Source organism: Marmota marmota, unplaced genomic scaffold (genome assembly GCF_001458135.2).
Source record: "Marmota marmota marmota unplaced genomic scaffold, marMar, whole genome shotgun sequence".
NCBI classification, from domain to species: Eukaryota; Metazoa; Chordata; class Mammalia; order Rodentia; family Sciuridae; genus Marmota; species Marmota marmota.
The window spans coordinates 6,381,493-6,404,822 of record NW_025999869.1 but is presented as its reverse complement, the minus strand read 5'-3'; the positions used below and the strand labels follow the sequence as shown (position 1 = coordinate 6,404,822).

The window sequence follows — 23,330 nt, the reverse complement described above, 5'->3', positions numbered from 1 at the left end:
GTATAGAGTAGGTGTCAGCATCTCCATTCCACAGAGGAGGAATCTGGGGCTTAAAAGGTTAGCTGTGGCCTAAGGTCGTAAAGCTGTGGGGGTAGAATTGTGTCTGCACCTGGACAGTTTGATTCCAGGGTCTGGCGTGTTAAATGTGAAGTCATTCACCATCCTTTCCTTGCTCCGAAGCAAAGCAGGGCCTTGCTCAGAGCTCAGAGGTGGTTGGAGTTTGGTGGGACAGAGGGGAATCAAAACTGTGAGGCCAACCCCTGTCCTGGCGTCTGATCCTGCCCTGCTCTCTTTCCTTTTCCCCCCTCCTCCTCCAGCTGTGAATGCAGCCCAAGGGTGCGGCCTCAAAGTGGCCTGTGTCTCAGCCGCAGTGTCAGACGAGTCAGTGGCTGGGGACAGTGGTGTGTACGAGGCTTCTGTGCAGAGGTGGGTCCCTGAATGCTGGTTCTGTGTGTCCGGGGAGCTTGACTCCTAGGTATGCAAAGCGGGCCTGTGGGAGCACCTGGCCTTTGACCCCTCAGGTGCACAAGAGGTCATTTGTGACAGCTCCCGCTGCCCTCAAAGCCCCGTTTGGGACTGTGCCTAAGATGCATCCGCAGAAACCCACAGGCGTGGCTTTTCCTGGGGCTAGAGCTGCTTGGGATATTTGTGGGATCCAGTTCTAGGGCAGCTATTGCAAAGTGCCTGCCAGAGAAGCGCATGCTAGAAAAGGGACGCCCTTTAAGAGGCACCCAGAGCGAAAGGGGTGGAGGTGGGGTCTGGAGGGATGCTGGGCACACCCCCATTGTTCCTCCTGGAGGACCCGGGTGACAACCTCCCAGAGAGAACTGTGTCTCCAGAAATTGACTGTCCCAGGGCCCCTGCAGGGAAGCTCACTCCCTCTTCCCGGTGCCTTTCAGACTGGGTGCTTCAGAAGCCACTGCTGCATTCGACAGTGACGAATCAGAAGCAGCAGGTGCCACTCGGATTCAGATTGCCCTGAAGTAAGTGGAAGATGAGGGCAGAGGGATGGGGTCTGCAGGGGCTCCTCCTCCACCCACGGCCTTTACCAGCATTTACCCTCATGTCTGCCTGGAGAGGAGGGCAGAACCGGCAGGACCTGTTCACCAGGGGGGACTGTTCACCACCAGGGAGGCTCTGAAATAAAAGCGTACCTGCTTCTTCCCCACCTCCCCACAGATGAGAAACACAGGTTTCTAAAGACTGTGACTCGCCCCAGCACCTGAGCTGGGCAGTGGCAGAGCCAGAACCAGGCCTGAGACCTCCTGCCCGCCAGGGTGTCTGTTCATTGTCACTGTGGCATCTGTCCATCCCCATTCGGATTCCAATGATTTGGATCCAAGTTGAACACGGGGTAGGGGGAGCATGGCCCACATAAGCGTGGTTTCCTCTTAATGGAAATGACTTCCATATTTTTTAAGTAGGAATTAATTGCTAGCATTTCAGTATCAGAAAACTTCCCATAAACTTCTGGCCTCTCTTTAGAAGGTCAGAGGACTGACAGCTCCAGACCTGCCTCTTCACATGGCTCTAGGTCTGTGTCGCCAGGTTGGTTCCCCACAGTTCCCACCAGCCACAACCACATCTTGGGATTATTAAGGGAGAGAGAGAGAGAGATGTATTACTAACAGGTGTTGCTCTTGCCCCTTTTCATTTCAGGTATGATGAGAAGAATAAACAATTTGCAATATTAATCATCCAACTGAGTAACCTTTCTGCTCTGTCCCTGCTGCAAGACCAGAGAGTGTGAGTATGTGGCTGGGCGGTTGTGGGTTCTCCCCTCACCCTCTCTGGTTATCCCTGGGGACACTCTTCCTCTCTGTCCTGCAGGTATCCGTGCATGGGACCGTGATGCTAAGTGTCAGTCCTGTTCATGCCCTTACAGACACCATGGCAAGCTGCTGTGGGCAGTCCCCATTCCTTCCCCAATGCAAACTGGGTACCTACCTCAGGATGGGGTGGCGAGCCGGTCCTTCATGGACCCTGCCCCTCAGGACTTCAGCCAAGAATGGGCACAGTCCTGTTTGTCTTCTCAAGTGTTCTACCCAGAAAGGAGCCTCCCACTCTTCAGAGTTGATGCCAGTTTTTTGGCCAGGATGTGACTGGGTATTCCCCAGAGGCTAATGGGATGGTACACACCTCTACCATCTCCCTGTTGCTCTTCCCCCTGCAGACCGGGTTTAGTTTCCTCGCACTCACCTGAATACCTGTTTTCTCCTGTAACTAGACCGTGAGGCCTAGCAGACAGCAATAGGGGCAACTTCTAGCCCCCATGGGGGTGGAACATGGGAAAGAAAGATGGAAGGTGGGAAAGCCAACAGAGCAGAAGGAAGACAAGACTGGACCCTTGGCTCACTTCCAGGCTTTGCCTGTTCAAACAGTGGCAGGACAACCAACCTTTCCCCCATCTCGCTGGCACCCGTGCAGGGGTATCTGGGACAGTGCCTAGAGGGTGGGGGTCTGACCCCGAGGATCAACACATCTGTGGTTTTGCTCAAATCCTCAAGTTCTCCTCTGAAGAGGTTGTGGCACTTTGCCTTCTCTATATGAGGGGCCTGACCGTCCCCCTGCCCAGTGGTTACAGGCATCCCTTGCAGATCCCTGCACAACACCCCTAACTTGCCTGCTCCACTGCGCTTTCCTGGGGGATTTTAGCAGCTGAGAACCAGCACATCAGCCTCAGACCCGGGTTGACCCGACCTCCCGGTGGTTCTGTCCCCCTTTAGGAATATCCGCGTGGCTATCCTCCCTTGCTCTGAAAGCACCACCTGCCTATTCAGGACCCGGCCCCTGGACGCCTCGGACACCCTCTTGTTCAACGAGATGTTCTGGGTGTCGGCGTCCTACCAAGCCCTTCACCAAAAGACCTTACGAGTCGATGTCTGCACCACCGACAGGAGCCACGTGGAAGAGTGCCTGGTGAGGGCTGAGTCTTCTGTCTGTCTGTCTGTCTGTCTGTCCATACATCCATCTGGCCTTCAGTACTTCTGGGGACTGGTCCACCCTGAGCTTTGAGAAGGCTGGAAGGAGAGGCATGCTGTGATGTGGGTCAAGCCTGGATTCCAGGCAGAGGTGTTTGCATGGGGAACATTGGGGGGCTCCTCTCCGGCGAGGTGGCGTAATGGACCTTAGAGGACCTGGACAACACTAGCCCTGTGCCTCAGTTTTACTTCCCAGTCTCAGAGACAAGAAACACATATACAGATAAGTTCAAATCCCACCTACCACTTGCTGTATAGCTGGGTGACGTAAGGCAAGTTACTTAAAACGTCTCTGATTTTCATTTTTCTTGCTAATAAAATGCAAATAATTCCTCCCTCACGCCCATCGTCAGGGTTACATGAGGATTCGGTACATGTGAAACACCGAAGTGCCTGATACATGGTCGGTTCTCGTTAAAGATGAGGCCTTTGCTGGTCCCCTAAGTGCCCACTCCATGCTGGGTGCTGGAGGCCCATGGGAGAATTTCTTAGATGAGGAGCCAGCTCAGACGGCTGACACTCAGACAAGTTGGCAGGGACCGTGTTGGAAACGTGGGTTGAGGTGAGAGGAGCAAATGTGGGTCCCAGGCAGAGGAGCCATGCAGGCTGTGTTTGCCTCTCCGTCTTCCCCGCCTCCTTGACAGGCTGGTCGTCTGATGTGAACACAGCCTTTGCCTGGAGCAGGAACATCTTAGCTACCTGGGTCTGCTTCTGCTGGAACACCCTCTCTGGCGGAACCGTGGAGCCACAGGGAATGTCAGTCCTCAGCCTGGTCATCAGGCCTGCCCATCCCAGCCATCACCTGAGAATCTCCACTTCTCGGTCTCAGTTTCCTTATCTGTAAAATCTCACTTGTGCTGTTTCCTTAGCAAGCTGTTCTCCCGGATTCAATGAAGCACTAAAGCCACGCTTCTCAAACTTTGCACTGAGTTCCCTGGTGCTCCGCTTAAAATGCACATTCAGATTCAGTGACTCTGGAGTGTGGCCGGAGATGCCCCCCAGGGGGTGACAATGCTGCTAGGCCCTGGGTCACACTTTGTGTAGCAAGGATGCATGATGGTGTCTGCACTCACTCAGTTCCCACTGGACATCAGTTCCCACCTCTCTCTTGCTCACTGGGGTCCATAACAGGGTTGCTGCCATTTAGGGTGATACCAATGCTAACAATAATGCGGTGGCAGGTGTACATAGGATGAAATGGCATGAGGCAGACGTTGAGCTAAGTCCCTGGCATGCATTCTCTCTGTTGATCCTCGCTGCAGGCTAATGAGGTAGGTACTGTATATCAGTAGGGAAACTCAGGCTAAAAGAACTAAAAGACCTTCCCTGAGGTCACATGGCTGGAAAGTTGCAAGAGCCATATTTGAACGCAGGCACATTCCCCTGTGAAGCCCACCCACACCAGCCCCGACGTGCTGTCTCTGCCAGCACAGGGCTCCCTGGAGCTACAGGTGGGGATGGTGGCTTAAAGGGTTTGGCAAGCGTGGTGGACGTTGAACGAAAGAACAGAAAGCTTTTCCGACGCCAGACCTGTAGTGAAGCCTTTCCTGAGCCTGGGCATTCCTGCATGAGAGGAGCCCCGACCCTATTTTCTTCTCCTAAGCGGATCCCTTTTATTCCTCTTGCCTAATTGAAGTCTGGCCATCGCTGGTTGCCATGGCAGCAGCCAAAGCGCTCATCTCACCGCGGCTTCCCTCTGCCTGTGGCCAATGGGAAACCTCCTTTCCCGCAGGAGGGCGGACGTGGAGTGTCAGGCTGTTGTGTTTTGGTGGCTGGAGGAGGAGAGGAAGTGAGACGAGAGGGAGAGCGGGCTTGCTGCTCCCACGTGGAGTCTCCCCTGCATTGCCAGGAAGGAGGAATCCCCAGTCGGGTTCCAGCACTACTGTCTGCGTGTCTACTGTTGGGCCAAGAACTTCACGTGTGCAGAGTCTCATTCAGTTCCCCACCCAGCCCCTCGGATAAGGAACCCATGATCTCCATTTTGTAGAAATGGGATCAAGACCCAGAAAGGCTAAGTCACCTGCCCAGCTCATCGTGCGCGTGGAGAGACAGCGTGGATTTGAATACGAATTCCGCTCAATGCCTCTCAGGGTTATTGTAAGGGCTCTCATGTCCCCAGACCTAGATTATGGGTTTAGAGGGACATTTGCCTGCCTTCCCCAGCACCGCAGGTGGCAGTTCCACCGGATGCTCGAGGATGGCATCTCAGGGTCCCTGGCTCCCTGTTATTCAGCTGCTGAGCCCAACACGGGCAGCTCAGGTCCTGCAGAGGCAGCCAGCTTCCCAGGTCCCATGGGGAATATCACCACGGCTCCCCTGGCGTTCCTTCACTTGGCAAAACCCCAGCCCTGCCAAAGCGACCTCCCCACCTGTGCGCAGCTGGACAGATCATGCACACGACCTCGCTACACAGTGCTGACTTCTCATGATCTGATGCTGCCCAGCCCGAGACTGCGTCTCCCAGACCCTTTATTCCCACCTGTGCGCAGACCCTCACCCCGAGAGAGGAGGCAGAACCGAGTGCCCCGGCTCCACCCCCTTGAGGACGTCACCCCACCATTGTTCTGCTCTCTCCTACCCCCAACTTTCCCTCCCCTACTGAGTGCAGCCTCCCCAAGTCGCAGCGTGCTGCTGTTTCTCTTCCGCTCACAACAAACGAGCAAAACCCCTTTCGTCCCATTTCCATCTCCAAGTATGACACGATTTCTTCCCTTTTGTTTATAGCAGAAGACAAAAGAGATCACTTTCCTTCTGGAACCCAATCTCAGAGGGCTTCTGGCCTCGTGCTTTGCTCCTCGTGGTCATTGGTGACCTCCCAGTCACTCAGCGCAGTGGCTCCTTCTCCACCCTCATCCTCTGAACAGCCAGCGACGTGTGGCACGTTGCCTGCTCCGTCTTCCTCCACGGTTTCTCTTTACCTTGTCACCTCACCTTCATGGTGTTCTTCCCACGTCACTGGCTTCTCTCTTGGTCTCCTCTGCTGACCCCTCCTCATTTCCCTGACCTATGTCCGAGGGCCCCAGTGCTCCATCCTAGCTGATCTCCGCTTTCCGAGTCCCTTCCTTGGTGAACTCTCCCCGTCTTCAAACACGCTGCCAGGTGTGGTTGCAGCCTAGATCTCTGCTTACCTCAGACCTCAGATTCGCAGCGCCTGTTTGCATCTTCTCTTACACGTCTCAAGAGTACGTCAAGCCAGCGTGGCCACAAGAGCACGACGATGTGTCTCCCTGTGTCTTTGCCATCTGGGCTGATGGCATCCTATTCGTCCATTGCTCAGGCCAGACACAGTGGCCTTTCTTGTTCTCCCACCTCATCTTGTGCAATTCACCTTCTAAAGATCCCTAGAACCCAACCACGTCCCCCGGCCTAAGCCACTGTCATCGCTCACCTGAGGGATTGCAGCAGTCTCCTCCTTGGTCTCCCACTTTTGTTATCTTCTCCCCCACCTCCCGGGAGCCTACATGTAGGAGCCGTTCTCTGTTTTACCAGATGAGGATGCAGGTGCCAGGCAAGTCAAGTGTCAGCCTGGTGTCGGCTTCCCCTCCCCACTGAGCACTGCTCTCCCAGAAATCACCTTTATCCACCCAGACGTAGCACAGTCCATGCTCCGCTCCACTCCATCCTGACGCAGGTTGAGTATCCCTATCCAAATTGCCTGAGACTGGGAACGTTTCTTTGGAATATTTGCATATACATATCTTGGGGTTGGGACCCAAGTCTAAGGAGAGGATTCCTTTATGTTTCTCGTACCCCTACTACAACTAACCTGAAGGGAATCTTTTAAAATATTTGTAATAATTTTGTGCATGGAACAAAGATTTTTCCCCTTGTGGCATCACACTGGTACTCAAAAAGCATTGGGTTTTGGAGCATTTTGGATATTGGGTTTGGGGATTAGATACACTCATCCTGGAGAAGGAGAAAGCAGGAGGGTCTCAGGGGGACTGAAGAGCCCGTTTCACATCCTGGGATCCATCTCTGGCCATGGCCGGCTGCAGGCCCTCTTTGCAAACTGCTGTTGCTATTTCTACCAGCCACGGGCACAGCCACTGATGTGAGAGAGAGGAGGGTAAGGAAGGTGAGCTAAATCCCAGATCTAACTGGGGCTTTCCAAAAAAGGAGTGGCGGAAGCAGTAAAACCTGAGCAATGATTGAAGTCAGTTTGTGGTTCCTCCCGCTAAGGAGAAACTTGCAGTGAAGCCTTTCTTTATGACATTATATCTGATTTGTCCATTGGTTGCAGTTTATTTTTATCATAAGGAGTGTATTTATATGATTCCAAGGAAAACTATGGAAATCTCACTAATAAGAAATCTCACTCTTCCCCCATGGAATATTTTTGATGGAACCATTTTGACCAGTTTCTTCTTTACCTCCCAATAGTTCTTGATTCATATATGATCATGTGATCATACTCACTCCCCTTGTGCCTCAAACATGGTACAATGAAGGGTATTTAGAAGGTACTGGGTGCAGTGGTGCATGCCTCTAATCCCACTTTATTTGGTTTATTTGGGAGGCTGAGATAGGAGGATCACCAAGTTTAAGGCCAGCCTGGGCAATTTAGCAAGACCCTGCCTCAAAATAAAAAGTATTTGGGCTGTGCCTCAGTAGAGCCCTTGCCTGGCATGCATAAGGTCCTGGGTACTGATCCCCAGCTCCCCCCCCAAAAAAATATATATAGATAGATAAAAGATACGTATGTTCTCCATTTTTAATACACAAAACAGTATACCATTTCTTTGGGATATTTGCTTATACATGGCATCCTTTTGTGCACCATGTTCCTTTTCTCCTTAGTAATGTGTCCTGGACACCTCTGCATCGGTACAAAGAGCGTTAATTTTTTTACCTGCTACATAATCTTCCATTGTATAGAGAGGTTGTACTTTATTCAAACAGTCCCCTTTTGCTGGACCTCCGACTTGTTTGAAATCTGCTACTACAAAAGGAGTCAAAAATGAAGATTCCTTTTCATGGGTCATTTTCCCATTTACCCTGCTTATGCAGGGCTGTCTGTGGCCCAGACATCCACAAGGAGAATTGCTGAGTCGAAGGGTTAAATGTATCTGTATTTTTGCTATATATGGCCAAATTCTCTTCACAGGGTTTCAGCCCTTTTCCATTCCCACCAGCTAAGTGAGAGACTGCTCGTTCCCCTAGCCTCCCTGAGAATGTGCTTTGTTGGCTTTTTGATGAGTGCATGTTTTGTAGGGGAGAAGTGAGTGATAGGTGGTTTTTTTGCCTGACCTGTAATTACTCGTTCAATGTCCCATTCCATCTCCTAGAGACCGCTAGCTCCTAGGAGATGAGACTGTTTTGGGGACCTTCATTATCCTTAGAAGGTACCACACAACCTAATGCTCATTAGGGTTAATGTAGGAGAGGTCTCCAACACCAAACATCAAATAACCCAAATTAAAAACTGGCAAATCACTTGAATAGACATTTTTCCAGAGATGGCATACAGATGGCAAATGTGCACAGAAGATGTTCGGCATCACTAATCATCCAAGAAATGCACGTCAACACCACCTTGAGATGTCACCTCCCACACATTAGGATGCTGCCTATCGAAACACGACAGAGAAGATACACAGCAAGCGTGTCATTGTGGAGAAAGTGGAACCCGATGCAGTGTTGGTGGCATCATAAAACAGTGTAACCGCCATAGGAAACACAGTGGAGCTTTCTCAAAATATTAAAAATAGAATTATCACGTGACCCAGTAGTTTCACTTCTGGATATCTATCCAAAAGAACTGAAAGAAGAGTCTAGAAGTGGTATGTCCACACTTGTGTGCACAACTTCACTTTTCACAATATTAAAGAGGTTGGAAGTAACACAAATGTCCATGGATAGATGAGTAGGTAGACATTGTGGTCTGTGCTCATGAAGGAATATTACTGAGGGATGAAAATGAATGGGCTTCTGATACACGCTACAATGTGGATGGACCTTGAGGATGTTGTTAAATGAAATAAGCCAGTCACTAAAAGACATACCACTTGATTGCACTTACATGAGACATCTAAAGTAGTAAAACTTATAGAAATAGAAGCATGGGATTACCAAGGGCAAGGGTATAGAGGACAGGGGCACTGTACTAAAGTGTAGCACTTCGTATTTGCAAGATTTAACAATTCTGAAGATCTGTTTCACAATAATGTGCCTATGCTTAATACTAAGGAAACATACCCTTAAGATGATAAAGGTAAAAAAAACATGTGGGTTTTTTAAACACAATAAAAAAGAAAAAGAAAACAGGATAGATGCTCAGGAAAATATCTGTTGAAGGAGGGCTTGGGGTGTAGCTCAGTGATGGAGCTTATCAAGATGCTGGGTTCAGTTCTCAGCACCAAAAAAAAAAAAAAAAACCGGTATAGAGATGGTGGTGCATGCCTGTGGTCCCAGCTACTAGGGAGGCTGAGGCAAGAGGATTGCTGGAGCCTGGGAGTTTGAGGCCAGCCTGGCCACCATTGTGAGACCCCTTCTGAAAAAAAAGAAAAGATTTGGCAAATGAGCTTGCCAGTGAGTGAATGAGTTACTGGAGATAATGCCTAGTCCGTTCTTAAGCCTCCATCTCTACCTGGCAGTGGCGGTGTGGTGGTGTTTTCCATATTGTCCCCAAGAGCCAAATTCTGAGGACACCTTGTCACCCCCTATTTATATTCTCTTTCCTTCCACCCCTGACAGGGAGGTGCCCAGATCAGCCTGGCAGAGGTGTGCCGCTCTGGGGAGAGGTCGACTCGCTGGTACAACCTCCTGAGCTACAAATACTTGAAGAAGCAGAGCAGCGGGCCCAAGGCAGCTGGAGCCACGGGCCCCAGCCCAGGGCCTGAACGCACGGTGAGCTGGGGTCCCATCCCGGAGCCCCAACCTCTCACACAGGCGGCCGCTAGAGGGTGGGGCGGCCTCTTCCCTAGCAGAGTCAGGTAGGCCGGGCTCACTGGTGCAGGAAATGGGGTGGGGACGAGAAAGGAGTGAGAAAAAGGACAGGAAGGCAGGGCCTTACTAAGGGACGAGGAGCTCCCCGTCTAGAACCCGCTCTCTCTGCGTCTCCCCGCCCCCTTCTGTGTTTTGCACTATCTAACATCACTCGCCTGCTAAACACCTTAGTTCACAGTTGTTTAGAAAGGGAGAGCCGGGGTGGAGCGCTTGCCTGGCATGTGCCAAGCCCTGGGTTCTGTTTCCAGCACCAAAAATAGAGTGGAAAAGAAGGTCGCAAGGTAGAAAGGAAACCTTCCTTATGACCCTGCTGTGCAAGGCCCGTCCCAGAAATCAGAGAAGAGGAGCGGGAGCCAAGGCAGGGACAGTCAGAAGGCCAGTGTCCCCAGCCGGCCGCAGGGCTCAGGCACGCAGCAATCTGAGCCTCCGTGGTTTTCTTGTGTGAGCCTTGACAGGTTGCTGTGAGGTCTGAAGAGAGCAGGGCCTGGGGCTTGAGAAATGGTGACGGTTTCGCTATTATTTTGACTTACTTAAGAATTTCGCATTTGCCTCTTTGGGGTTTAAAAAAAAATAAATAAGTTTCCTGTCTTAGTGCTTTGTAACGACAGAGTCTTGCTCCCCTGAGTCCTGGCCGGTAGTCTACTTGGCCAGCGGGTGTGGACCTCAAAGGGCAGGAAACCGTCTCGGGTATTTGAATAGGTCAAGTGTGCTAGAGATGAGGCTCCGGGTTCAGTCTGTTTTCTCTTTCTCTTTCCCCTGGTCTTCTCTTGTCATCTTCTGTACTCCCTTTGTATCCAGTGTTGTCCTGTTACATGCAGTGCCCCACAGCTCAGAAAGATGAACCAAAATTACACTATCAATGTCCATCAACCAGCTGCAAAGCTCAGGGGCACACCCTGCCCCGCCCCCTCACTCCGAGGAGACAGTGAGCTGGCCAAGGTCCTGAAACGAAGCTCCTCCCCCTTCTAGCACTTGACCCTGAGTAAGCACCTTCCACTCTCACGCACAACTGCCTCCGTCCCATCCCTCAGGGGGACAGTAACGCCTGCCTATCGGGATCATGGTGGGATTAAAAGGATGCTATGTATAAACTGTCCACCTCGTTCCTGGCCAGTATCAGGCCTTCAATTGATTTTTGTTCTTTCTTTCCTTTCCCAAAAGAAAAATGTCAGGAATTATCCAGACTCTGACCTGTGCTCCCAGGGTCCATTGCAAATTCACCATGGGCCCAGAAAACTGCAGGTCCTAGTTTTTGCTTTACTCTCAGTTCCCCTTTGCTGAGTGCCAATTGTGTGCTAGGTGCTCTTCTGGGTACTGTATATAAATTGCGTCGACTGGTCTCCATGGCAACCCTTAAAGGAGACTCACGTCACTCACGCTTCTTCACTGCAGACACCAGTCAGTAGAGACGGTCTTCCTCCAGGACGCCCTCCCCGAATGCCATCCCCCACGCTTGCTGCAGTTCCTGTTCCCAAACATGCGATCCTGGTCCTTCCCATGTCGTTGGGTTACTGATGGAACACGCATTGGTCTCCCTGACATCTCTGTTCTCCTCACAGTCAGACCTGTGATTCTCTCACTTAACCTTCCAAAACTCTACTGAGCAGTTCCACATGCACCACAGGGTTATTCTCTGGAGGGAGAGGAACCAGGAACTGTAGTTCTGGGATGTAAGTGACACTGGGCAAGACACCTGGCCGCGCTGGACTTCAGTTTGCACCCTCAGTTCCCCAGGAGGGTCAGGGCTCTCAGATGCTCAGACTCCTGGCAGGTTGGGCAGCATCCATGGTCCCTCCACTAACCCTTGGTCTCTGCAGGACGCTGTGTCTGCCCTGCTAGAGCAGACGGCAGTGGAGCTGGAGAAGAGGCAGGAGGGCAGCAGCAGCTCACGGGCGCTGGGAGACAGCTGGTAAGTGAGCGCTCCCTTGGACTTTCAGGGCCACTGGGTTTGGACCTGGGTCCAGGGATGAGATCCCCAAACACTAGGGCAACCAACAGACAGGTTCTCCTGGGGACACTGAGAACCTTTCCCCTCATGGACTGTCTACAGGCAACAAGACACCATAGCCGGTATGGTAGTTCCTAATATCCCTGTCCCTCTGGGTGTGGAGGGACAGGGATATTAGGAACTAATATCCTGGAATCCCAGCTGCTCTGGAGGCTGAGGCAGGAGGATCCCACATTCAAGGTCAGCCTGGGCAAATTAGTGAGTCCTTGTCTTAAAATGAAATTTAAGAAAAGGGCCAGGGATGTGGCTCAGTGGCCGAGTACTTACCTAGCATGCACAGCTCTGGGTTCAGTCCCCAGTGCTACCACCACCCTCAAAATTATCCCTTCCCAATTTGGCATTTTGTGTTCCATGGATCACCTATGCAAGGTCACACCTAATGTTATTCATTGTCTTGCACTGACATTTCTTTTGCTTTTTCTTGGGGTGAGGGGTGGTGGGTACTAGGGATTGAACTCAGGGACACTCAACCACCTAGCCACATCCCAGCCATATTTATTGTTTTGTTTAGAGACAGGGTCTCATTGAGTTGCCTAGCACCTCACCGTTGCTGAGGCTGGCTTTGAACTCGAGATCCTCCTGCCTCAGTCTCCCAAGCTACTGGGATGACAGGTGTGTGCTGCCACATCCGGCTGACATTTCTTTTGGTCAACAACTTTTTGATTAAATTTTTTATTGGTATAAATGAAAAATTTGTATCATATGCCATAAATTAAAAGTTCATCAGTAAGGATTGCATTTGGCTGCTAGAACAGGGAGCAAAATAATATAAATAAGTTTCTTTGTTACTTAAAAAGAATATAAGAAAGTTTCCAATTCTGTTAGCATGATTATGTTGTTAGGAACCCAGGCTTCTCTTCTCTGCTTTGCTGTCTTTACTATGAGACCTCCGTCATCCGGGCTGCTTGATAGCCCAAGATGGCTTTGGACTACCTGCCCTCACACAGTCTTTAGTCAGGAAAGAGGAAAAACCAAAGAATGTGCCTCTGGGAAATGAAGGTATAGCTTAGTGGTAAAGCAGTTTCCTAGCATGTACAAGGCCCTGGTTTTTAATCTCCAGCCCCACAGATAAAATTAAGCCACATACAATTTTTTTTTTCTTTCCATTTTTTGTGGTACTGGGGTTTGAATCAAGGGCTCTGCGCTTGCTAGGCAAGTGGTCTCCCACTACACTGTATGTCCAGCCCTGCACATAATTTCAGTGTGGCTGGTAGTCTCAACTAGCCCAGCCCTAGTTTCATTTTAAAAAATAGAAGAGACATGCCTGTGCACCTTTTCACCAGGAAGCAGACAGGACAGTCATATGACTTCTGGTTGCTTCTTCTTGTCCAGTCCGCCACTTGGCCTGCCCAACTTCGAGGGAGACTGGAAAATTAGGACTGTTGATTACAAGTTCAAAAATCAGATGTCCATCACTAAAGGAAAAAAGAAGGAATGGATATGAAATAGGCCAGATGCCAGGTCCCCCTCTGGAGGTAGCTGTGGAAATCATAGCATAACAAAATGAAAACAGCTGGGCCTGACATCTTCCGGCTCCATGTTAAAAAGGAGCTGAGCCAGTGTCTCAGTGCTTTTGCCAGGGAGACTGTCTCCTTGATGGGACAGGTACTGAAGGGAGGGCAGCGTTCTCACTCTGACCTGATGCTCTGTGATTCCTTCTCACAAGCAGAAAGTTCCCGTGGCACCCTTGACATTGACCAGGGTGGCAATCCTGCCCTCTTCATTTTTTGTGTGTCACCTTAGCACTTTCTAATATCTTTTTACAATTGACACACAATAATTGTACAAATGGACCATGTTGTTTTGAGACATATGCGCATTGTGTAATGATGCCATCAGGTTAATTAGAATATCCATCACCTCAAACAGCTGTCGTTTCGTTGTGCTGACACCTTCGGAGTCCCCTCTCCTAACTCTTCTGACACGCACTGTACATGCTTGGCCATGGTCACACTTCCGTCCAGGGCTCACCACAGTTGGCTCCTCCTGTCTATGCATGACTTCATACCCCTCCCCTCACCTCTCTTCTTCCCCCCTCCACCTCCCTGTCCAGCTCAACATAATGCCCTCCAGACCCTCCCACGTTTCACAGATGACCAAGATTTATGGCCCCGAGGTCCTCCCCGTGTATACATGCCACGTTGTCTTCATCCATTCGCCTGATGATGGACACTTGCACTGCAGCAAACCTGAGAGTACAGGTGCGGTTTTACTGCAGAATAACACACATGCAGAAAGCGGATGCAAGTGGACTCGGCTCAGCCAACCTCCAGAAACTACAGAAGCAGAGCAGCACCAGCACCGTGGGAGCTAACCACGCCTCCTTCCCGTCTTTACCCTCACCTCCTCTTACCTTGACTGAGCCTCCCCTGAAAACTGGGGTGGTGGGGAAATACCTAAGACCCAGGGTTTCTGGAAAAGACTGGAAGAGAAGCCACTAATGAAGACAAACTACAGAGTGTATAGTAGACACTTAGTAAGTGACAGAAAATATTATTAGGGCCAAGAGATCCCAGCCAGGATTGGCCACTGCCTATGGATCTTGCCATCTGGGAGGAAGTAGAGTTTGGTCTTCAGCTCCTGTGCTTAGAATCCAGACAGATAAGCATTCAGAGGTTAGCTCAGCCAATTTCCTGGGGCATGCTGGGTCTGGGGTGTGGTCTGAGCTCCCTGAGTGATTGACAGGTGCCGCCTGGGCTGAGGACCACCACTCTTTTTATTATTGTTGTTTTTATGTTGGTTTTATTTTGTTTTGTTGATACTGGGAATTGAACCCAGAGGTACTTTACCACTGAGCTACATCCCTTACCCTTTTTATTTTTTATTTTTTTATTTGAGATAGGATCTCACTGAGTTGCTGAGGCTGGCCTTGAACTTATGATCCTCCCACCTCAGCCTCCTGAATGACTAGAATGACAGGTGTGTACCTCACACCTGGTTAGGACCACCACTCTAAACCTCCGTTTCCTCATCTGTGCGCAGAGATTTTAAAGATAGCCATTATATCATGGGGATTTTGCAGAGTCCATAAAATTATGCACGTAAGCACTTAACACAGACCCTGACCCAGAGGAAGCTGTACGTTGACTCTTGGAAGATCTTTCTGTTAAGCCCCACTTTGTATATTTGGTCTCAGAAGGAGGCTTCCCTTCATATCTTTGACTCCGGAGATCACCAAATGTTTTCTGGAAAAGGCCAGATGGCAAATATCGTCGGCTCTGTGGGCCATATGGATCCTGCCGCAGCGCCTCCAGACTGCTTCTGTGGCATGGGAGCCCCTGGACAGTCTGCAGACCAGCAACCCTGTTTGTGCTCTGCCGACATGTCATTTACGGACACTGAAATTTGCATTTCATATCACTTGCACCTGCCATGAATTAGTCTTCTCCTATTGATTTTTTTTCCCAGACATTTTAAAATATAAAAACGATTCATAGCTTAGACTATCCAGAAAAAAAATCAGTGGGCTGGACTTGTCCCACCAGCTGTAGCTTGCTGACCTCTCTATTAGTCCTCTTGGACTGTTTCTCCCTGTGAGAAAGAGTACAGCAAGGTTCCTGGAATTTTTGTGGGATCTTTTGTTTATTTTAGGGTCCTCCACACTGTCTCAGCCTCTGCCTCCCCCCCCACCCCCACCCTACTCTCTGGCACGACTGTGTCACCCTGTACTGTAATTCACACAGCCCAAGATCTGATGCCAGAAATAGGCCCAGGACCTGTCTCCCAAAACGCTGGCACGAGATCAGTGGCTTCCGCTAAATTCCAAGCTTGTGCTGCGACTTTTCAAGCCGTCTCCTAGCAACCGCCTTCTGTTCTCTCTCCCTTTGGGGCCCCCTGTATCCCCACCCCCTGCCATTCAAACTTCCCCAGCCTCTTACTCACAAAGAGGCCCGGGGATCCCCCAAGCTGCCTCGCGGGTCCGTCCATCTGCGGCCATCTCCCCCCAAGCTGGAGGCTTCTTTGGGTCCCAGGGTGGCTGCCTAGCTCTGGAGTCCCAGGTGGAGTTCTGCCAAAGGCCAGCTCTGCCTTCTAATTTACACTCTTCAGTTCAGCCCAAGGGTCCAGCATGGCATGTCTCTCCCTCTTTTTATTTGTTTAGGTTTCTTTTATTGTTGTTTGTTTGTTTGTTTGTTTGTTTTGCAGGGCTGAGGAGTGAATCCAGGGGCTCTCTGCCATGGAGCTACATCCCCAGCCCTTTTTATTTTTGCTAAGTTGCTGAGGCTGGCCTCAAGCTTGCCATCCTCCTGCCTCAGCCTCCCGAGTCCTTGGGATGACAGGGGGCCTTACCTAGGTTTGTTTAGTGCAGAGAATTATAATTTTTTTAAGAGCCATAGCAAAATAAAATTAAGATTATTAGAAAACATAGAATATAATCACAACCGTGCTAGACGGATGAACCATCCTATTTACCTTCTCAGGAACTTGTGTGTTCCTGTCTAGGGCAGATATGAAGTGGTGTTTCTGAGCCCCAGCGCATGCGTGTTTTATATTTCAATAGTAGCCGTGATAGAGTAGTTCCCAAATGTCTCTGTTAGTACAGAAAATGTTCCCACAGCAGTGATTGAGAGTTTCCTTAACTTGCCCCCTTTCAGATGGTCGATTTAATTGAACTACTATACTTAAATCAACATTATGAGTCCTTTTTCTTGGTACCAGGAATTGAACCAAGGGGTGCTTAACCACTGAGCTGCATCCCGAGCCTTTTTAAAAAAATTCTTATTTTGAAAGAGGGACTCACCTAGGTGCTAGGGCCTCCCTAAGTTGCTGAGGCTGGCTTTGAACTTATGATCCTCCTGCCTCAGCCTCCCAAGCCACTGGGATTACAAGCATGTGCCACCATGCCCAGTCAACATTATGTACACTTCTGCTGAGTGCAGTGGCACACACTTGTAACCCCAGTGACTCAGGAAGCTGAGGCAGGAGGATCGCAAGTTCTAGGCCAACCTCAGCAACTTAGTTGAGACTTTGTCTCAAAAGAAAAAAGAAAAAAAGGCCTGGGAATATAGCTCAGTGGTAAAGAAAGCTCCTTTGGGATTAATCCCCAGTACTGCAAAAATAAATAAATAAATAAATAAAAATAAAGCATATGTATACTTTTTATTTTAAAAGACGCCGCTAGCCCTTGTTCCTAGTATACATTCCCTCCTCTCCTTTATGCTCGCCCCGTGATCTGCCTGTCTCCTCTACCTTCACCAGCACTTGATATTATCAGATTTTTTTTTTTTTTTTGCCATGGCAATGGGTGAAAAGATGTTGTGTATTTTAATAATTTTTCTCTTTGCCGTTGAGATGGAGTGGGCTTTTCCCCCTGACCTGGAATGTTTAGATCAGATTCAGTTAAATGGAAGAGACTGCCATCGTGGTCGAGCCTCAACGGGCTTGGACAAATCCCCCTGGGAACTTGATGCTACCACTGAGCGCCCTTGCTGGCACATGGAACCTGAGGGTCTGTGCCCCTCGCTTTTTGAGTCTGTGAAGTGCATTGAGCTCTCCCAACGCTGTTGAACCATGAAGCATAGCACCAAAAGCACCGAGTTCTGCTGCTGACCTTTTTCCTGATGCACTTCCCCTGGATGCAGCATTCTTTCTAGAGGGGCTTCCATGGATTCCCAGGCTCCATGTCTTCTTCACGAGAAGATGGAGGAGCTGCTGGGGCCAAGAAGGGAAGGACAGGTCCCTCTGTGGCCAGAATCCCCAGCTGAGGTCCCAGGTGTCTGCATGGCAGGGTTGGTGGTAGAGACCCAGGATCCCTTCTCCCTGTTGGGAAATCCTCAGGGACATCTGAGGTTCGCCCTCAGCCTTGATGAGCCAGCTCCTCGTCGAATTCTCCGCTTCTGTCTAGAATTCTGTGGGCTCAGCGTGGCAAGCCCATGTCATGCTGCTCAGAAGCCTGGCAGGTTTATACGTGTTTGAGAAGTCAAGATGAGGCCCAAGATAAATGACTGTGTAACACTGGAAATCCATTTGTCACACTAAATCTTTCCCACCCAGGAGTCCAAGGGCAGAGGACGGCTGTAAAGGATGTCGCCAAGAAGATTCTCTTGAGCCAGTCGTGCTGCACAGGAAGCCCCGTGGGGAAGAAGTTAACTCGGACACATATCTCACCTCGTGTTCAAAAAATAACACAAATGGGTCCTGAGTGAAAACTGAGACTGTGAAACTTCTAAAAGAAGACTATAGGAAATTCTTCCCCATGTCAGAGAAGGCAGAGATTTCTCTGGACATAAAAAGCACTGTAAAAGGAAAATGAATAAATTGGACTTCATCCTAATTAGAAACTTCTGCTCTTTGGAAGATACCGTCTAAAAAAAATGAACAGGCCTAGAGAAAATATTTTACAATAAAAATACCTGACAAAGGATTCATGTGCATAATATAGAATGATCTCCTATAACCCAGGTGTAGTAGATGACTAAATTCAAGGACCAACAAGGATTTGGGATGCAGCTCAGTGGTATAGTTCTTGCCTGCTACGCTGGAGATCTTAGGCTCAATCCCCAACACAGGAGGGAGAGAGGAAGGAGGGAAGGAAGGAAGGACAGAAGGACAGACAGACGGACCAAGTGTTAATGAGGAGCCAGAATTCTCATTTTATTGCTGGTGGGAGTATAAAACGAGAAAATTACTTTGAAGAGTCACTTTCGGTTTTATAAAGGATAAACTTATATTCACGGGATGACCCGGTCAATCTGCTCTTGATTATGTATGTGTCATGGGCTGCACCAAGTTCCCCACATTCATTCACTGAACCTTAACCTCCAGCACATCAGGCAGTGGCTGTATTTGCAGACAGGGCCTTTGAAGAAGCAACTAGGTGACAGGATGCTTTTAAAGTAAGGGTGAGGCCTAATCCAGTCTGGCGGGTGTCTTTATAAGAAGAGGAAATTTGTACACACAAACACCAGGGACGTGTGAGCACAGAAGAAAGAGCAAGTAAGGACCCAGCAAGAAGGTGGTCCTCTGCAAACCAAAGACGGGGTCCTCCGAGGAAACCAGACCTGCCGACACCTTGATCTTGGGCTTCAGCCTCCAGAACTGTAGCATTTCACCTCAAGTGCTCCAGCCCATTCATATAATATCCAGGAGAAATTAAAACCTGTATCGGCCCACAATTCATGTATGTGAATGGTCTTACAAGCTTTATTCATAATGGCTAAGAACAAAAAGGAATCCAAGTGTGGGTCAACTGATGGAAAACTAAACAAACTGCAACATATCCACTCAGGGGAATATTACACATCAACAAAAATAACTACCGATGCCTGTAGGAACTGGGGGAACTTCCAAAACGCTATACTGACAGAAGAGGCCAGAGACAAGTAAATACATACTGATTCCACTTACATGGAACTGTAGAAGAATCTAATCTATAATGATAAGAAGCTGATCAGTGGTTGCTCAGGGGTGGGGGAAGATTGGGAAAGATGCAAAGGAATTTTTTAAAGCAATGGAATGTTGTAGATCTTGAGTGTGGTGGTGGTTACACAAGTGAGTACACTGATCAAAACTTGATAGCTGTACACTGAAAATGCATTTTGCTGATATATATAAATCACACCTCACTGCAGTTGGGTGTTTTGTATTCTTGTAGCGCTGGGCATCCAACCCAGGACCCATGCATGCAAGATAGGTGTTTACCACTGGAGCTACATCCCCAGCCCTAAATTGGGGATTTTGAAAATAATGTACTCTCAATGATGAAAAAGCCTGGGAGTTTTTTTTTCCTGATGCACTTCCCCTGGATGCAGGTGAGTGGCATGGCTTCTGGGATAATAACCACAGTGTCTTGTCATTGCAGGAGGTACGAGGAGGAGACCTGCGAGAATGAGGCTGTGGCTGAGGAGGAGGAGGACGAAGAGGGGGAGGAAGCGGAGAGAGAAGAAGATTTTTTTGCAGAGAAAGCCTCCCCAGACGATCACCCGGCATTGAAGGTAGGAAGAGCCTTTGAGCCCTGGCAATCAGAAAAGGTTGGGGCAAGGTCTCATCATCTAGCATCAAGGGACAGGCTACCAGAACAGGCCACCTGCAGTAAATTGTTAAGGAGCATCCCTTGCCCCAGTGACTTGAGGTCATTTTGGTGACAGTAAACCAGGAGAGGCTGTCTCTTTTCTTCTGCTCTCTGTGGCTCCTCTGTTTCTCTGGATGCACCTCAAGCTTTACAGTCACATGGTCTCGGTTCAAACCCTGGCCTTGTCACTCCCTGCCTCTGTCATCTGGGGCAGGTGATTTCATCCCTTTCAGGCCTCTGTTTCCCGACTTTAAGATGGACGCAGTAATACCAATCTGCAGATAGTTTCAGAGGCTTCCAAAGAATAGATGTCTTCATTTCGGTGGGGCCAAAGTACAACGAGAAAAGGGAGTCCAGCCACATTCCTTTGCCTCCTGCTTTCTGGCGGCATTGGAGTGTTGTAGCAGGATTCTCTTTCCATAGAGATCTCCAACCTGCAGCTACAGCACCCACTGCATTTGAACAGGACCCCCAGGGTAGAGCTACAGGTGTGACGTGCTCCAAAGGCACCTGAACAAGTGGCTGGAGCAGAAGCTGAGCCCCCCTTCCAGCTCCCCTTTACATTTTCTCCAGCCAGACAGGGAACCTTTCTCAAAATCACACCACGGCGCTCTTCAGGCTAACAGAGTTCCTGAGCTTAAGTGCTTTTGCTTGCTTTTCTTTTACCTGGGATTGCTGTGTGTGGACAGCAGAAAACCCACTGGCTTTGTTTTAAAAAGGAGACTTGGCAGTGGCCTCTATAATTCAAAAAAAAATCTGTGGTTCTGGACCGGGGCAGTGGAGAGCTGGGGAATGTCTTTGTCAAAATGTGGGGGTACATAGGTCATGAGGACGTGAGGCCCAGGATGCTGGTGCCCGAGGTACCTCACCATGTGAGTTTATTTGGGGGTTCCCGCTAGCCCCCCAGCCACGGGTGGAAGAATGAGAATGGGCACCTCCAGCCTTGGGCACCGCTCTGGCAGGACTGGGCTGATTGACCCTGCTGTGCCTGTGGGCCCACGGCAAAGAGGCACAGGTCAGGTGGAGAGTGGCTGGGTAGACTCGGGGTGGGTAGCCGACACTCAGTGGACATGGTGTCCTCAAGCCTGCGACTTCTTCCTCAGGTGGACAAAGAGACCAACACGGACACGGTGGCCCCATCCCCCACAGTGGTGCGGCCCAAGGACCGGCGTGTGGGCACCCCATCGCCAGGGCCATTTCTTCGGGGAAGCACCATCATCCGCTCCAAGACCTTCTCCCCAGGGCCCCAGAGCCAGTACGTGTGCCGGGTAAGCTAGCCTCGGGCACCTTCCTCCTTCCCTTGGGTAACTAAGACCCTCACCCAGCTCTGGATGCCAATCTGGATCCTCACGTTGTCAGGTAGCCTCCAGTTGGGGGGGTCCTCGAAGCCTTGGTTTTGTCAGGTTCACAGACCCACTTCATAGGGTTGATCTTTTGCTTGCTTGCTTGATTGATTGATGGGATTATTTAGTGGCACAAGAAAATGACATTATGAAACAAGCCAATGACAAGCAATAGGCACAGGATGATTTAGCTTTAGTTAAGTTTAAAAGTAGAGGAGCCAGGCACAGTGGTGTGCGCCTATAATCCCGGCAGCTCGGGAGACTGAGGCAGGAGGATCTCAAGCTGGAGGCCAGCCTTGGCAATGTAGCAAGTCCCCGTCTCAAAATAAAAAGAGCCTTCAGAAATAAAAGAGAGTAAAGACTTTCCTGGTATGGGGGGGAAGACAAGAAATGTGGTACAGTGGTAGAGCACCCCTGGGATCAATCTCCAATACAATACCACCAAAACATTTTATTTATTTATTTTTTTTAGAATTTTTTAATATTTATTTATTTAGTTAGTTAGTTAGTTATTGGCGGACACAACATCTTTGTTTGTATGTGGTGCTGAGGATTGAACCCGAGCCGCACACATGCCAGGCGAGCGCGCTACCGCTTGAGCCACATCCCCAGCCCGCACCAAAACATTTTAAAAAACAATAATAAATTGGGCTGGGGATGTGGCTAATGCGGTAACGTGCTTGCCTGGCATGCGCAGGGCGCTGGGTTCAATCCTCAGCATCACATAAAAATAAAATAAAGATGTTGTATCCACTGAAAACTAAAAAATAAATATTAAAAAAATTTTCTCTCTCTCTCTCTCAAAAAAAAAAAATAATAATAATAAATTAAATAGTACGAACAGAAAAAAAAACTAGAAAGTCTATACCAAAATATCCACAGTATTTACTCATGGTCAGTGATTAAATATTCTTCCTTTTTCTTTTGTGTATATTTTTGAAACATGAGGGTTTCCCAAGCAACAGAAAGTAATGGAAAGAGAAATAGTTATTAAATGCCAGAAGTTAGGAATCCGAGTGGCCAAACCAGGCGCCCAACAGCCAAGATCTGAAACCTGAAAGGGGTCCGGCCAGAGGAATCAGTCTAGCCTGGAGGTCTTTCTTGTCATTTCCCACCGGAGGGGTGTTTATCTGATTGCTTCCTGTCTATTTGATGCTCTCCATGTAAATACGTTGAAAGGGACTTTTGCTAGCATAAGCATGCAAGCAACTTTGGTTTGGGATTGCTGCAAGATGTCACTGGTTTTTCGTTGTATACCACACAACACCCACCAGCTCCTGTAACAAAAACCCCATCTGACTTGCTGTCAGTGATTCATATGGATGGGGTCTCCCTCTTCCTCATAGGATCATTTTAGCTAAAGAATGTGCAAGGCTCAGTCATCTGCATTTGATCCACGTTATTATTATAATTCCCAACAACTTACTTCCTCCTTGTTCACACCCTGCCCTTCCCTCTCCTGAGACCATTTGCTAAGATCAGATAAGACCCTCGGCTCTTTGCGAAATTACCACCATTATAAACGTGCAGTGGAAATCAAATGGGAAGGAAAAATGTCACTCATCAGAAAAAAAATCACACCCAAAGAAGTTGGCCTCCTTCTTTTTCAGCAGGATTAGAATGCAGTTGTTATTTTATTAAACAGGAGATAGAAAATGGAATAACTTTTGCAACGTGTTTATCTTTTCTAACTAAAAGCTCACTTTCTGTGAGAGGCTCACTCACCTGTCCAAACCCAAAGCCTGGACTGAGAGACAAAGGTCTTGTAAGATCAGGCCTCTGGGGGGTGAGCAGACAACCCCCAGCAATGTCACAGTCAGCATTTTACCCCTAAACACGTGGTACCTCCCCAGGTCCTCATTGGCTGAGTAAATGGGGCCCACAGTCTTCCCTAATGTCACCTAGTTTTACTGTCTCTTATTGGGTTATTTAAAGAAATACACCTTGAATTGTCCTCACCTCCCTTTGTTCTCCCGTGGCAGGAAGGCCTTTGTGGGACTGAGTGCATTTGGGCACATATGGAGTTTATCTCTGTTTGGTCA

General features: G+C 49.2%; 1 protein-coding gene across 1 annotated transcript in view; it reads left to right on the top strand.

Annotated features, from left to right (window-relative positions):
- The window catches only part of Wwc1 (WW and C2 domain containing 1), a 145,427-nt gene that overhangs the window by 109,549 nt on the left and 12,548 nt on the right, over positions 1-23,330 (top strand). Inside the window, exons 12-19 of the mRNA XM_015492560.1 lie at positions 318-426; positions 900-983; positions 1,660-1,746; positions 2,727-2,919; positions 9,678-9,830; positions 11,747-11,838; positions 19,736-19,868; positions 21,049-21,213. Coding sequence (XP_015348046.1) covers positions 318-426; positions 900-983; positions 1,660-1,746; positions 2,727-2,919; positions 9,678-9,830; positions 11,747-11,838; positions 19,736-19,868; positions 21,049-21,213 — 1,016 coding nt within the window. The remainder of the gene's footprint in view (positions 1-317; positions 427-899; positions 984-1,659; positions 1,747-2,726; positions 2,920-9,677; positions 9,831-11,746; positions 11,839-19,735; positions 19,869-21,048; positions 21,214-23,330) is intronic.